The sequence below is a fragment of the Quercus lobata genome, chromosome 3, assembly GCF_001633185.2.
Source record: "Quercus lobata isolate SW786 chromosome 3, ValleyOak3.0 Primary Assembly, whole genome shotgun sequence".
Lineage (NCBI taxonomy): Eukaryota > Viridiplantae > Streptophyta > Magnoliopsida > Fagales > Fagaceae > Quercus > Quercus lobata.
Genome location: NC_044906.1, coordinates 74,420,467 through 74,436,986, shown reverse-complemented (window position 1 = coordinate 74,436,986; position 16,520 = coordinate 74,420,467). Strand labels below are relative to the sequence as shown.

General features: G+C 31.6%; 1 protein-coding gene and 1 non-coding gene across 2 annotated transcripts; both read left to right on the top strand.

The window, feature by feature from the left end:
- Positions 1–5: 5 nt before the first annotated feature.
- Positions 6–77, top strand: TRNAT-CGU. The gene has a single exon. It is a non-coding gene; the product is annotated as a tRNA-Thr (tRNA).
- A 10,892-nt stretch (positions 78–10,969) lies between these two features.
- Positions 10,970–15,954, top strand: LOC115979119 (nuclear transport factor 2-like). Its single transcript, XM_031101085.1, has 9 exons — positions 10,970–11,154; positions 12,398–12,585; positions 13,216–13,513; positions 13,643–13,833; positions 13,917–14,061; positions 14,187–14,308; positions 14,399–14,464; positions 15,170–15,221; positions 15,434–15,954. The coding sequence occupies exons 2-9, from the start codon at positions 12,400–12,402 to the stop codon at positions 15,682–15,684; spliced, it is 1,311 nt and encodes a 436-aa protein (XP_030956945.1). The 5' UTR covers positions 10,970–11,154; positions 12,398–12,399; the 3' UTR covers positions 15,685–15,954.
- The last annotated feature ends 566 nt before the right edge of the window (positions 15,955–16,520 follow it).

Genomic DNA, 16,520 nt, shown 5'->3' with positions numbered 1-16,520 from the left:
AAAAAGCTTCCGTAGCATAGTGGTAGTGCGTTCGCTTCGTAAGCGAAAGGTCGCGAGTTCGATCCTCGCCGGGAGCTTTTCTCTTGATCTTTTTTGCCACTTTCAGGTGCTTGTCTTAACTCACTCCTTAAACCTTTTTACAGCCACTCAATTTTATTTTATTTTTTTTATTTTTTTAAGATAGCCCCTAGATTCATGTGTACTAAGCTAAAGAGTTGATAAAATGCATAGGTAACACACCAACCAATGAGAAAATTTATAGACACAATTTTTATTTATTTATCTTTTATTTTTTAAGACAACCCTTCAATTCATGTGTCCTAAGCTAACACTTTGATAAAATGCATAGGAAACACACTAACCAATGAGAAAGTCTATAAATACAAACAAACAAACAAAATTCGGAACTACATTATTCAGTGTTTGTTGCAAACCAATAAAAAACTTATTAGTTCAATTGTTGTGAAATTTGTTGTGTCTTTAGCCTTACTTTTATAGACACACAAAATTCGCAACTGTTGATTTATTAGTGTTTGTTGAGAACCAATAAAAATTTACCAACTCAATCGGTATGAAAATTTTTTTTTATAGGAATTATTATGAAATTAAATAAAAATTTCATAATCTCTATAATCTTTTCTTTTGAACTCATCATATGTTTGGGCCATGAGTTTAGGTTGTGTTGCACATGATTCTTGTGGCACTTTGACTCATGGATGGCTCGTGGTCATAACATTTCTGGCCTATATACCTTCCGTGATTAATAGAGCCATTGGGCCCTTCAAGTCGCCTGTGTTAGAGACATAAGATTAACGGCCTAACGGGGCCGAGTGTTGTCTAATGGTCTGATACAGAAAAAAGTGCTCTTTCGTCCATAAATAGATCCACAACCCTTTGGGCCTGTTCTTACTCATCCGCTGACTTGGGCTTCAAGGAATGACTTGTAGTCAGACAGGAAACAAACCATTTGTTCATTATGAGGCATGTAGCCCAAAGGAATCGGTCTTGCTCTTCTGCTCACTTATACTAAAGATATTTTTACTTATAATAATTATTTTTTATTATCAAGCTAAGACACCAATTAGTTTTATAATGTAGATGGTATATCTCTTTTTCGACGACACCAATTAAGCTAACTGAAACTCATCATTTACAAGATACTTGTGTAAATAATGTTTGCTTCTATGTATTTGATGTTTCGCTAAGTTTTTACGTATTTTCAAGCATAATATGGGAAAAGGGGGATGGGGTTAAGTGTCCAACTAACTTAGTGAAGTATCAAATATTCAATGAGCTTGAGCTCATCACCAAATTAGATTGCAAAATTTTAATTGGTTCATTATTTAGTTTAACAAGTTCTAACTTGTATATGAAATACTTGATCAACTAATTGTTTTCTCATATAAATCAATACTATGAATATAATCTATGCTAATGACTGATAATTAAATTATGCTTGGGAATATTTTATTTGAGATAATTAGATAGAATAATTTTAATATATAAACAAAAATGAACTAATATTGTATTCTTAGGATTTATACAAAAACTTATTATAAAATGGATTGTTTATAATTATTAATAAGTATAAAATTTGAATACTAACACATTGTTTTTTTTTTTTAACTTGCCTTTAAATAATTAAAGGGTAAACTGTAAACATGAACTCGACATGTTTGATAAATAAATGAACCTACATCTTCTTCTTTTTTTTTTTTCTCAAAATTCAAAGTATTTATAAACAAATTGGCTCATTTTTTTAACTTATTTACACCTATATATCATTGCATTTTGAATTGTGTCATTATATATATATGACAAAATTTAATTTATGGTGTCCACTCCATAGTTTTGCTCTTTATCATTAGGTCAAAACATTAATTAGTTTTTATTATAGATGAGTTTGAACCACATATGTCTTATTGGACATCAATAGATTTTACCAATTTAGTTAACTAGAACTCATGACTTATGTCATTTATAATCTATAATCTAATATATATATATATATATATATATATAACTAAATACCATTTGATTTTCAGTTGTGACCCAAGACGTATTTAGGCTCAAACGCTAACGGCCCGAACAATAAATTTTTAGAGAGTGGGCAAAAGAACTAGATTTATCCTAGAAGAAAAATGATTAGGTTTAATGTTCTAAGACGGTTTGATGCAAGTGCTATCAACAATCTCCCTTTGCTAAAGCTTCCATTCTTTCTTTTATCTGCCTTTTCTTAAAGGTAATATTGTACAGGATTTTCAATGCCCTTCCCTCAATGCATTCTTCCATGTTATATACCGCCATCCTGGTATCATCCTCACCACACACGTGTAGATTGGATTCGGGGGATTCCTTTCTATACCATCCAACACTTCCTAGAATCTTCAACCAGTAACTGTAAGGCTGTTTTATCACTGTTCAGGCATCACCTTCACATTAATGCGGCCAAAGAGTTGGTTGAGAGGCAATTAATGCGGAGGCAGCAGCTGTTAAAAATATTTGTTTATCTTTCCTTTCTTTAGCCTTGGCCCAATGTCCCTCCTTTAGTGGTAACGTAGCTTCGAAGTAAGTCTGTAATGATACGGGGCTCAGGTTGGTCTCGGACACATGTTGCTGAGAATGATTTTGTCCTTGGACGAATACTGGACCCATCTTAAATGGTATCCACTCCTCTTTTCATTCGGTTCCCCTTATAACTTTATGTGGGCCTCCTCGGACGGTCTAACGTCCTCGGATAGGGCCATAGGCCCAGTTAATATTGTTTTTAATAATACTTCCTGATTACCTGACCCCCACAAGTTGACTTTATAATATTTGTCACGTAAGCTTTTGAGACCTTACAAATTTACACATTAATATTCTACAGTAATATATATGACCCCTCAATTAGAAGTGTGTTCCAGTTAGTTCAACTGGTAAAGTCTCTAATAATTAAATAAGAGATATGAGGTTCAATTCTCAAAGGTTCAAACTCTATTAAAAAAAGAATCTATGGTGTTCATTCCATATATATTTTGTATGTTATTTTATATTTAACCCCTCAATTAGAATCTTGTCGCATCATAATTTCTTTAAATAATATAATAGCTAGTTCATATATAAATACAATCGAAATAAATACTTATTAATAATTACCATAATTATATATTTATTAGCCCGACATAAATACAAAATCATAACAAATATTAATAAATAACTATCATAATGATAAAATTTCGTATTTTTATACAAAATGAGGGGAAATTATTGTGTACCCCCGGAGTACCATAAATGCGTACTCCCTCATTTCACATGAATGGTAAGATCCACTAATTAAATTCATGATAAGACCCACCATTATGTGAAAGGGAGGAGTATGTATTTATGGGACCCATCATTACCGCCATCTCGGACGATTCTAAATTGCTTTCATTTATTCTGATTTATTGCTTTCATTTATTTTGAATTATTTTGATATATACTGCTTGGCTGGTTCTACCGCCTTATTATTGTTCTAACTTATTTATTTACATTTACTTTCATTATATTACACTGTACTTCCGTCTCTCTCCCTTTAGTTGTGTGTCCCCTTCCCCCTTTATGGTATCAGAGCCACTCTTTTCTGGCCGGTGATAGTGTGGTTGTGTTCTCTGTCTCTCTATCTGTGTCTACCCGAAACTTTGATACTCCTTTGTTGTGTCCCCTTCTTATCGTCATTGGTGCCACCTTAGTCGTAAAATTAACAGGCCATAAACAAGCTAGTCAGCTTCCACAAATTATTCAAACTGCTATTAAAGGATTTGAAAGTTCTTCCACTAGACCTTTTGTTTCCATCAGATGCTGGGATACTTTGCCAATATGGGAAAGAGATAATTGGATAAATGTCCAGCTCTCCAAACATCTCATTCTCATCAATGGTCACACTTACCAAGGGCAATGGCTTGAAGGGAATTCTCAATTGTCCTTCGAAGATCCTTTTGCTCTTGCCGAATGTTGGTGAAATTATTTTAATAATCAAATTCTTGAAGTTGCTCAGAATCTATGGAAAAATTATCATTTCATAAGAAGCACAAATAGAATCTCTGTTTTTGATCTCAAACCCTATGTTAATGCCCTTGTTCACTTACGGATAGCAGATCATCCGAATCCAAGAAGTCTTCTCATCCCAATAAAAACTCCAAGATTTGAGCCACTTCTATATTGCGGACTATGTAATAAATATGCTATCTATCATGAGCAAGCATGTGATGATAATGCCCCATGGGATTCTTATGATGGCTATCCATCCGATGCTCCTTCCACTGATTAATGAGTTTGCTCCTTAGGTTACTACTATTTGAAGCTGTTGTTACTTCCCCTTATTTGACTGGCTTGCACAAAGGCCAAAATACTTCAATGTCTTTGAAGAATATGTTGCTAAAAATCCGAAACTGTTTCAAGATACCTCAGATTTGGTAGAAGATTTTGATTCTCCTATTTGTCTGGCCTGCATAACGGCCAAAACACTTCAATATTTACTACTGCTAAAAGCCTGTTTCCCACCAATATGATGCTTCTGAAGATTCCTAATACTAGTGCTTATTTGAAGACAAAAATGCCAATACTTCTGAAGGATGGTGCTTATTGGTTTCTTTTGGCACCAAAGGACACCAATAATGTGTGGCCTAGACCTTAAATTTGTAGGCCTCTTGTTGATCTCTACGGATGATTCCCCACAATCTTGAGTCAAAAAGAAGAAAAATTATCTTTTTACTATTCATCTGTTACTGTTCACTTGACACTGTTCATCTGTCACTATTCACCTGTTATTGTTCATGACACTGTTCACTCTGATTTTGCCTATTAAAGGGAGGTTGTCCCTTAAGTTAGAACAAGCTTTTTATTACAGAATTTTCCTTAGAATTTTCTAGAGAGAGTTTTCTTTCCCTAGAAGCCTTCTTTAAGAGAATTCCTTGTTCCTACTACTATTACCTTGTTCCCTACAAACCTTGTAACTAGGACTAATTCAAGCTTTGTAATTGTCAACTTGTTCTGAGATCTTGTATTAACTATTACTACTGTTGTAAGTGTTTTATACTATTTTCAATAACAAGTATTTTCAGTTTTCTAATCATTATACTACTTGTTGCTAACAGCCACCTTGGACGGATTACCGTCATCTCGAATGATTCTAAATTGCTTTCATTTACTTTGAATTATTGCTTTCATTTACTTTGAATTATTTTGATATATACTGCTTGGCTGGTTCTACCGCCTTATTATTGTTCTAACTTGTTTATTTACATTTACTTTCATTATATTACACTGCGCTCCCGTCTCTCCCCCTTCAGCTGTGCGTCCTCTTCCCCCTTTATGGTATTAGGTACTCCTGGAGTACCATAAATACGTACTCCTCCCTCTCACAAAAATGGTGAGTCTCATCATGAATTTAATTAGTGGGATATATCATTCATGTGGTGAGTGATTATTGGTAAATAAAATGAATAATGTTACAACTATAAACTATTTTACAACATTTTTACGAACTATTATTGTGGCTAACTTCTTATTTGTTTTTATCAGGGCCCACCAATAACATTAATTTTTATTTACCAACAACCACTCACCACATGAATGGTAGGTCATACTAATTAAATTGATGATGGGACCCACCATTTATATGAGAGGGAGGAATACGCATTTATGGTACTCTGAGAGTACCTAATAATTTTCCTAAAATAAGTAATGTTACAACTACAAACTATTTTACAACATTTTTACAAACTATTATTGTGCCCAACTTCTTACTTGTTTTTATCAGGGCCCACCAATAACATTAGTTTTTTTATTTATCAATAATCACTTATCACATCAGCATTTTATAAAAAAGTTTGTATCTCTAGCATTTTTCATACAAAATATAAGAGTGAGAAAATCATTTTTTAATAAAACCATTTTATTAAATTCTTTTTTAATATATTTCATGGGTTGTTGACTAATAATCTATATAAAATCAAAATAGTTTAACTTTTGATTGAGCTTATAATATTGTGCCACAAACTTTCAAGGCCTGGTAATTTACACGATATTATTTTAATTTATATTTTTAATTGAATTTAAATTTCATTATATATTTAACACAACAGTCAAGAGTTTTTTTGGCTCAACTAACACCTTTTGGTATTTCCAATATAAATGTCCCGAATTCAAATCTCTCAATTCCTAACTATTAAATTATTAATATATATATATATATATATATATGTACAGGGACGGAATCAGGATTCATACTTGGGGGGGTCAAAGCTTAAAACCAAAAAAAAAATTATGAAAATAAAAACTAACATCTATTTCATATTCAACAAAATACTACCTACAAAATAAGTATTTCTTAAACATTTCATATTATAAAACACATCAACAAAGTATAAAATACAAAATAAGTGTTTCTTATACTAGTTTATTTTTATTTATTTTGGTTTTGTAGTTAAAGGGGCATGAATTTTATTTATTTATTTATTTTCTTGTAGGTCAATATCTAAATATTTTAGAGGAGGAGAAACAAATATATATATATATATAAGGGCAAATCTTAATTTTTTTTATACTAGTTTTTTTTTTTTAATTGGGGGGGGGGGGGTGAATGGCCCCCCTCTTGCATACTGTAGGTCAGTCCCAATGTATATATGTGTATATATATATATATATATATATCATCTTTTCACTTAATGATATAATATATATATAATTTCATATATGAACGCAATAATAATAATTGTTTAATACTAGAATATATATATATATATATATATATATATATATATATTTATTTGAGGGGGAATGCTAGAATACGTACTTCTATATGGAAGTACCTAATCTCCGCTTATTATTGTATAGGTTATGAACTAGTGGTATATAACTTTTCTAATATTGTTGTATATATTTTTTTGAGAAACTAACATTGTTGCATATACTATGACAAACTTGGTAAACTTTTCTAGTTATATTGAGAAAGAGGAGCTAAAATTCACTGGGAATTTGAGCATGTCATGTAAAATTATTAGACAGACCAATTTAGCGTTAATATATCACTGCATCTTGCCAAATTCTGTGATATTATGAAGAGTTAAATCGAATTAGTATTCTTTTCTCAAAAAAAAAAAAAAAAAAATCAAACTAGTATTCATGTCGAAAAATATATTTAAAAAAAAAAAAAATCAAATTGGCATCTCCATTCTCTCGTTCCATTTTTCTTTTTCTTTTTCTTTTGTTGGTAACATGGAAATTAATTAAAACTAAAACTCAAGATAAGATTCAAGACGGAGGCTGTCTAGTACATAGAAATTAGAATATTTAAGATGTCTACAGGTGGATTATCATACAAAATAAATCTCTATCTAAATTCACACTTAGGTGGTGTTTGTGTATAACGTTTCCTGCGTTGCATTTTCTGTGTTTTTTTTTTCTTTTTTCTAGATATGCGTTTGGCACTGTCTATGAACAGTGATTTTAGGCTTATGAATAGTGCAAAACACGTGAACAATAATTTTTTTTATTGTTTTCAGTTTTCAGCAAAATAAGCGGTATCCAAATGGACCCTTAGTGTGTATTTGACAAAAATTATTTTTACCAACTTATTTTACTATTTAATTTATTTTTACTACTATTCATGAGTCTTACTGTATTTTTTGATTTTATAAATTATACTGTACTATTTTAATTAATTTTTAATTTTATTTACAATATTTTTAATAAATTTCTTTTAATTTTAACAAAATAAACAGCTTTTAAGACCCTTAAAACTAAAGCACTTGCACGTTTATTAGCTTCGATTTGACACTTGGAAATCCAAAAAGCCATCTGCCGGCAATCATCTACCAAATTTTGCAGGCTTGGATGAAAAGTACCAATTTTTTTTTTTGATAGGATAAAAGTAGCAATTAATGTACTGCAATCCAACAAAATCAAAGAAAATCTTGATAAATTATTACAATATTTCTAATGGAAAAGATTGGGTACTGCAATCCAACAAAATTAAAGAAAATCTCGATCTTTAAAAAAAAAAAAATCTCTCGATACTTTATTACAATATTTCAAATGGAAAAGATTATCCTTAATTAGGACATACACCATACACTCCAATATGAATTCAGTATCTCTTATTGTTTGCTATCATATTATAGATTAAATTTCAAATCTATAAACCATAAACTAAATCCACAAAATTAGTTTTTAATACCATTATTTCATGACATGTTTTATGTGAGTAAAGTAAAATTAAACTTTATTTATAAGAAACACATACTAGCTAAAATCATCACAATGATCAAATTTTAGCATAATGAGCTGAAAATAGATTGAAATTTAAGTTGAGTTGGAATAGAGGTGATTCATACCCATAAGTTAACTTATACACAACTTTCTGAGACAAAATACAGTGCAGTTAAACCATTAAAATTTCTTTTTTTTTTTTTTTTTTTGTTTAAAACTAAACCCAATACATTGAGTGTATTCTAAAATTTCTTCTCAAAAAAAAAAAAAAAATCCTAAAATTTATAAAGATTCCACCGTACGGTTAATTATTATTGGTATAAAAACATGAAACTTTTTACTTTTGAAAAAAAATTTAAAACTAGTATTTGACTCTGGTGTCTTTATAATGATGTTGTAAGAATCTAGTTGCTTTGAACAACTCCACTAGTAATGAGTTCTGTTTCATGGGACTTAACAATGCATACGTGGCAATCCACAATTGGACACAAAAAGTTCAGTTACATGGGGTACTGTGTCCGTAACTCCTGTCAGTGCTCAATGAGTCGGTTACAGGCTTACAGCCTACGCTAGCCTGGACTTTGTATACCTTTTCGCTTATGCCAAAAAATCTGAATAATCACTCTCCAGTGTCAAGTCTCCACAAAAGGAAAATAAATTAAAAAAAAAAAAAAACCTAAAATCTAATAATTTCTTCCTTTCAAATTTAATTTTAGGTGAATTATTATTTAACAAATCTTGCTAAAACTCGTGCTAACAAGTAAATTGAATCAAAGAACTTCATGGTATTATTAAAAATAAAAATGAGGGGAAGTATTCTTGACTTCATTGATCTAAATTTATACCATGAATTATGTTTTATTTGTAGAAAATCATAATACCGTAATCGAGTTACAATAAATAATTTAGTCGTTGTATAACAGTATTAATGATTTTTAAACTGACCTAATAGTATCAATGACAAAAAAGAAAAGAAAAGAAGAAGCCCTAACTGCTTATGTTAACGGTATTGGCCAATTGAAAAAACCCTAATGGTTTGCACTAACGGTATTGACCAATCAAAAAAACCCTATCCGCTTATGCTAACGGTATTGACCAATCATATACAAGGTAAATCTATCAATGATTTTTAAACCAACTTAATAATATCAATGACCAAAAAAAAAAAAAAAAAAAACCTAACTACTTACATTAATTGTATTGACCAATCGAAAAAACCCTAATTGCTTATGCTAACGGTATTGACCAATCATATAAATCACGTGAGATATGCGAAAGTGATCAAATTAAATTAAAGAAAAAAAAAGTCTTTACATAAATGATTGGTAGCTCTTTGACTTACTGAAATGTGACTTGTGGTTAAATAATAGTCTCTCTTGCACATGGTAAGCTACACGTTGTGTCTTTGTTTTTCTCAACCCTAAACACTCCCCCTCAAAATGGGAGATACAAATTTTGATCATCCATATTAGAGAGTAAAGTAGAGAATCGATTACAACCCAATGCTTTAATGGACATATCAAACAACTTATGGTTAGTGTGCGAACCAAACCTCCTTGAATTTTGTCACTAATAAAGTGATAGTTAGTCTCGACATTTTTGGTTACTTCATGGAACGCCGAATTGGTTGCCATGTGTAGGGCGACTTTCTTATTACGGAAAAGCAATGTTGTCTGTTAATGAGTGACTCGTAGATCTTGAAGAAGTTGGAGAAGCCAAATTAACTAACAAACTGTTTAGGCTATTGACCTATAGTTTGCCTCAGTTGAGGATTGAGCTATCATTACACCAATCATCGTCAACCATTTGCAAGATTACTACCGATTATGTTTTTCTATTCAAGTTTTGCGAAAATTTCAATTTTTTTTATTGGTAATATCGCTAATCCACATAATGTTTCTTATAACATAGCCAATCTTAAATATGATTTTATCAATCTTAATTTGGATAACTTATTTATGCATACGCAAATATAAAATGCATTATTAGTTAATATTTTATAAGCAATACATGCACTTGAAAAAGAATCTAGCTTTTTTACATAACCTAATTTTTTTTTCTTCTAAGAAGAAATAACCTAATATATTAATTGGACTACTCTCATCTATATATAATATGTATTTTAAAATCTTTAATTCATAAAATAAATCTAAAAAATGAGTATCATAATAAATATCATGTTTGAGATCGTCAATATTTCTCTTAGCAATATTGGACTTCATGTATTAAACAATGGATTTTAGTAATAAATTTGTCCAGAAAACTATTAATTCTAATTTATATTTTGATTGAGAGAGAAAAGAAGAGTAAAATATTTGGAAGATCAAAAATTTTGTGTAATGTTGTTTGAGTGTTTTTGATATATGTGTAGGTGAAAAAATGTATAAAAATGTGTATAATGTTATTTAAAATACTCAAAAGTGTGTTCAAACACACTTAGTCACTTATCAAAATGCTCAAAATGCTTAAAATACGACATACATTGTAAAACGTATTAAATTGTAAAACGTATTAATAAAATGGCCATTCAAAACGTATATAACATTTTAAAAAATAATCTTTATTCATTGAAAATTTTCTTTTTAGTAATAATTGTTTTTTTAATATTGAGAAATAGATATAATATATCCTATTTTAAGCGGCCTAGCGGTTGAGGCACTACACACGGCTGCGTTTGCTATAGTGGTGGCTTGTGGCCTAAGAAATCCAATTTAACATTAAAAAACAAAAATTAAAACAAAAAAATAAAATAAACCCAAACCAAATAGGAAAAGAAATCCTTGTCTCTCTGGGACGCTGTCTCCCTATATATATACACACTAGGCTGTCACAATTCTAAACACCGTTTTCAGAGCCGCACGGTCTTTCAATCTCTCACTCTCTCTTTCTTTTTTTTCTAGGTGTTCTGATCTCTTCGCCGAGGTACCATTCTCTTTCATTCACGCTTTTGTTCTTGAATATAAAAATTCTTTGATTATGGTTTTAGCTTCGAGGTTGGTTTGATAGTTTCAATGCTTTTTTGTTGTTGTTGTTGGTGGTGTTTTTTGTGTGGATCTGGGGTTTAACTTTTGTATTCAAAAGCTAATGTCTTTGTTTAAATTTGTTTTTGTAAAGGTTGTATCTTTGCATTGTTAAACACATGGAATTTTTGTTATTGTTGGAAATAACAGAGAGATTTAGTTTTGAGTGTAGAGAATTTTTAATGTTGTTTTGTTTGTATTATTTCATGTATTGGAATTTCCAATAAACCCATTATATTTAAAAGGAAAAGAAAGAATTTTGTTTTCAAAATTTAATTTTGACTGTTTTCTGAAGAGCTATAACCTTGAAAGCTGAAGAATTCCTATATTTAATTTTGATAGTTTTTTTTCTGAAGAACTATAATAATAAAATGAGAAGAAATTTTTTTTTAATATAATAATTTTAATAAATACAATGTTTTCTGAAGAACTTTCACCATTGGATGATTCATATGTTATAAACCCTTGTTACTCTGTGTGTGTGTGTGAACCTATTTATGTTAGTTAAGGCCATCAAGCTACAAGGCTATTTGCAAATCAAAATTTAAATGTTTCATGTTATGTTGATTGTATTTTCATACAGATTGTCAAAGTAGGTTTAAGAATTTGATCCTTGGTTTTTCTTAATTTTTTTTGTTTTGTTTTAATCTGCTATGTATTGAAATTTCTTTAGTAATATTTGCCTAATGTCATTGAACTATACTTGTGGCAAATCAAAATTATATATTTAATATTGTCTTCATTGTTTTTTGATACAGATGGTTAAAGTAGGTTTAAGAACCTGATCCTTGATTTTTTAATCTGCCGTGTGGATGGACATCCACATATTAAAGTTACTTTACTAATATTTGCCTACAAATTATGCTATTTTTCAGTCTTCAATGTCATACATATTATTATCTCAATGTTGAAGATTTGCGTTTCACTATGCAATTAGCCTTTTTTTGGGTGCATATTGTCCTATATGTTGTAATATATTTTCAGTATATTAGTTCATAACTTTTTATTGCTATTCTGTTGGTGCAGAAAAGATTTCTTTTTGGTAGATTAGTTTATGGTTGTTTGTTGTCCTTGTGTTGGTGCAGAAAATAATTTCTTTTCAGTAGATTAGTTTATGATTGTTTGTTGTCATTGTGCTGATGCAGATATGGCAAATCAAAGTGAAGATGCTTCCGACACCGCAAGTGCGCAGGTTGTTGGCAATGCCTTTGTGTCTCAGTATTATAGTATTCTGCATACAAATCCAGAGGAGGTTCACAAGTTTTATAACAGTTCGAGTGTGCTCAACCGACTTGGGGCTGATGGTGTGATGAGCTCGATTACTACCTTGGAGGTAAGTTTTGTAAAAAGGAAAGCTTAAATTACTAAATGTCTCACTGATGTTCTTCTCTAGATTACACATTTTCTTCCACATGCAAAAGAATCAATATTTCCATGCAGGGCATATTAGAATTACATAATTCCCACAAATGCACATACACAACCATACACATTTACATATTACTTGTGAATGCTTAAGCTATTTAATTTCATTGTTGAATGTTTGTTGCAGTTCATATTTTCCATCGATTTGTGTTTGTGGATTGAAAAATGTTGAATGCTTTATGCTTTAGCCTTATTGTGAGTTTTGTTGCTGAGAGAGGGGTTATGGAATGTAGTTTGGATTTCCATGAAAGGTGATATTTAGATTCTTTATATGTTTTGGGCTGTATGGATTTTGAGAAAAAGTTGAATCTTGGATGCTCAGGAAAAGTGGTGAAGCATGCACATATGTTTGTGTGTTTTAGTTTCATTGTTTCATTTGTCCAAATTAGAAAATACAAAAACTAAAATAACGGCCACATTCCTTTATTATTTTTGTCTAAGCTTTTATCTTCAAAGGGCTTTGATTTTTTTTTTCCCCTGTAAATTATATATTTACACATGTTGATGAGTAAATTGTCTTTCTTTCTTTTTGAAATAGGCCATTAAGGACAAGATACTCTCCTTGGATCACCTGAACTATCAGGTTGAAATATTGACTGCTGATTCTGAGCTTTCATTTAACAATGGGGTGATTGTTCTAGTTACTGGTATTTTAACTGGAAAGGAAGATACTGGAAGGAAATTCAGTCAAGTTTTCTTTCTAGCCCCTCAAGAGAATGGCTACTTCGTCTTGAACGATGTTTTTAGGTTCATATCTGAATCTGTGGAGGTTGATACTGTGGAAAATAATCATATTGAAGAAAGTGCTCCAAAAGCTCCTTTGATAACTGATCCTAGTAAGTGTCATGTTTTCATTTGTTTGCTCTCTTTTTTTGGTCTCATTCTCTCTGGTTGCCTCTTTTTGTTTGGGCAAGGGTGTCTTATTTTTGAATTTATAAAAGATTTATTATTTTCTTTGATTACAGAACCTACTGTTTCTGTGTCAAATCAAACAACCTCATTGGCCAATGGGAAGATGCCCATTAGTGAAAAAAGGGTTGCTGATCTTCCAAAGAAAGCTGAGGATCTTCCAAAGAAAGCTGAGGATCTTCCTAAGAAGTCTGAGGATCTTTCAAAGAAGTCTGAGGATGTTCCGAAGAAAACCTTTGCATCAGTGGTAAGTAAATCTATACTTGTGTAGTTTTCTAGCTATTGTTATCACCAAACATACTTTATTGCCTTTTGTTGTGCTTGTTCCAGGTGCAATTATTGAAGGACAACAGTGCTCCATTCCAATCGAGGGTTCCACCTGTTAAACCTGCTGAACCATCCCATGTATCTGCAGCATCTGAAGCTACAGCTCCTAGTAGCAACAGTACCAGGGAAAAGATTGATGATCATGCAGGTGTTTATTTTTCTCGTGATCTTATTTATTGATACCTTGAATGGTGTTCAATTTAAGATGTTATACAAACTTCCCTTTTCATACCCAGCTTGTTTCTTCTAATATCTATGATTGTACATGTCCAGCTAAGACTCATGCCATATTTGTACCAAATCTGCCTATGAATGCAACTGTTGAACAACTTGAAGCGGTTTTCAAGAATTTTGGGCCTATTAAGCATAATGGTATTCAAGTTAGAAGTAGCAAGGTATGTTTCATATTTAACTTGGTTAACTCCATTTAGATTTCTTATATATAATGATGTTCACATGTTGTGTATTTGCTATCTTCTATCCAGCAACAGGGGACATGTTTTGGTTTTGTGGAATTTGAATCTGCCAGTTCGATGCAAAGTGCTATTGAGGTATTGACTTTTCTGTTTTATATTCTTCGCCACCTTATTTGTTGTTATCTTGTATATTGGGGATTAACCTTTTAATCAACAATAACTTACTTGTCTAAACTAACATTGTATGCTCTAAGCTTCATTCTCACATTTTTCACCAAGCAAGGACACACAAAACTTCATCCTCTGTTTTCTGTATGGCTGTCATGATCAACTTTTTGTACTCTGTGGATATGTATGGTACGCTTGTTAACTTAATGTTGTGAAGTAACTCGTGTTTTTGTCTCATGGATTCAGTTATTTTATGTGATGAGTCTGGAGTCTTTGAGTGCCTACTGGATGGGCCATGGCTACCTTTGTGCTTTCTTTTTCATTTCCGTTCAACTTTCATGATCTTTCTACTTGTTTGGTTCATAAAGGCTATAATTGTGTTGAGGCCTTTAGACATTTCTTCTCATCCAATTTTCTACTTCAGATGCATGCTGATGTTTTTTTCTTTGAGCTGTGGCCTTTTGTGCGTGTGTAAGTTGGTCTTTCATTTATGAGTAACAAATTCTTACTGAAGCTGTAGTTCTTATAGTTTCTGTATGCGTATAAAATTTGTGCAATGCCCTTGAGTTTTTGATTGAGCCTCAAGTTATCTACATCTTTTTTTTTTTTTTTTTCTTTTTGGAAATTTCTCCTATTGTTCTACATCTAACATTCCACATGTTACTATTTCAGAAGTCTCCAATTGAAATGTTGGATCGTGAAGTTCGCATTGAGGAAAGGCGAGGCAAGTTGAAAATTTCCTGTCATTCATCATTATTATTTAAACAGTTCTAAATTTGGTTTGTGGCGCGCTTTCCATAAAATTTATCAAATATCCCAGCCAAATTGGATAAAAATCTACTCTCCCCCCACCCCCCTCACAAAAGAAAATCATCCAACAAGGCTTGTTCATGTTTTTTCATATGGTTGGAATTGATGGTCTGGTGTTTCTTGCAGCTAACAACGACAGAGGGAGGTTTTCAGGACGGGCTGGTTATCGAAACGATAACTTTAGGGGCCGTGGAAACTTCAGTGGTGGGAATTTTAGCGGAGGCCGTGGCTATGGGAGAAATGACTTTGAGAGGCGAGGTGATTTCTCAAATCGAACTCGTGGTAATGCTGGACGGAATGAAGAAACTGGCCATAGGGTCTACCAAAATGGTGGAGGGAAAGCCACCCGCCAAGCCAGTCAAGGCAGCATGAGCTAGGTTGTGACTGCTCCTTTTGCTCCAGTTTTGTTGAGAATAGTACCTTTGTCTTTTGATTACATAGGAATTTTAGTCAAACAGCGGCATTATAGGGGGTTTTTTTTTTTTTCCTTTTCTGGCTCAAGAGTTTTTAACTTTTTGGTAGTTTTATTTTATATTTTAGTTTCTCAGTTAAATTGGAAAAATTGTAACTACGTTATTTATGGAATAATTTTTTTGAAAGGTTAATTAGTGATGTGTTTAATATAATTGTGTGCTTGTCTCCTTGTTTTGATCAATTGCTTATTGCACAAAATTCTGTGCACTAGCTAATTACACACTTTCTCTACACAGCTTTCTATAATGAAAGAAGTTTACAAGATGATTTACAAGCATCAGCTAAAGCTCAAAAAAGTGGTACTATAAATAGATTAACCTTTTTAACCATTGATGATGTCTCAGTACAATTTATCTTAGTGTCCCTTAAGTGATCATGATCAGTGTATATTTTGAACTTGTATAAGTAGATTCAACCCTTTTAACCATTAGTGATGCCTCGATACAATTTATCATAGTATCCTTTAAGCGATCATGATCAGTGTATATTTTGAACTCAGTATATCTGTCAAGGTAAGATGACTTTTTTTTTTTTTTAAACTGGGAAAGTATCAAAAGTCTCATGAAGATGACTTTTGTTTAGCTGTCCCTCTACCCTGATTCTGAATTTTTACAAGGATTGGTTGATTGTTTTAGTTACTGTGGTGTTGTATATTGTGGTTGGTTACTAGATGTTTATGCTTCCACTAGGTTATTCTTATTTATTTTTCTCTCTTTCTGAAACTCAACATGTTCTGAGT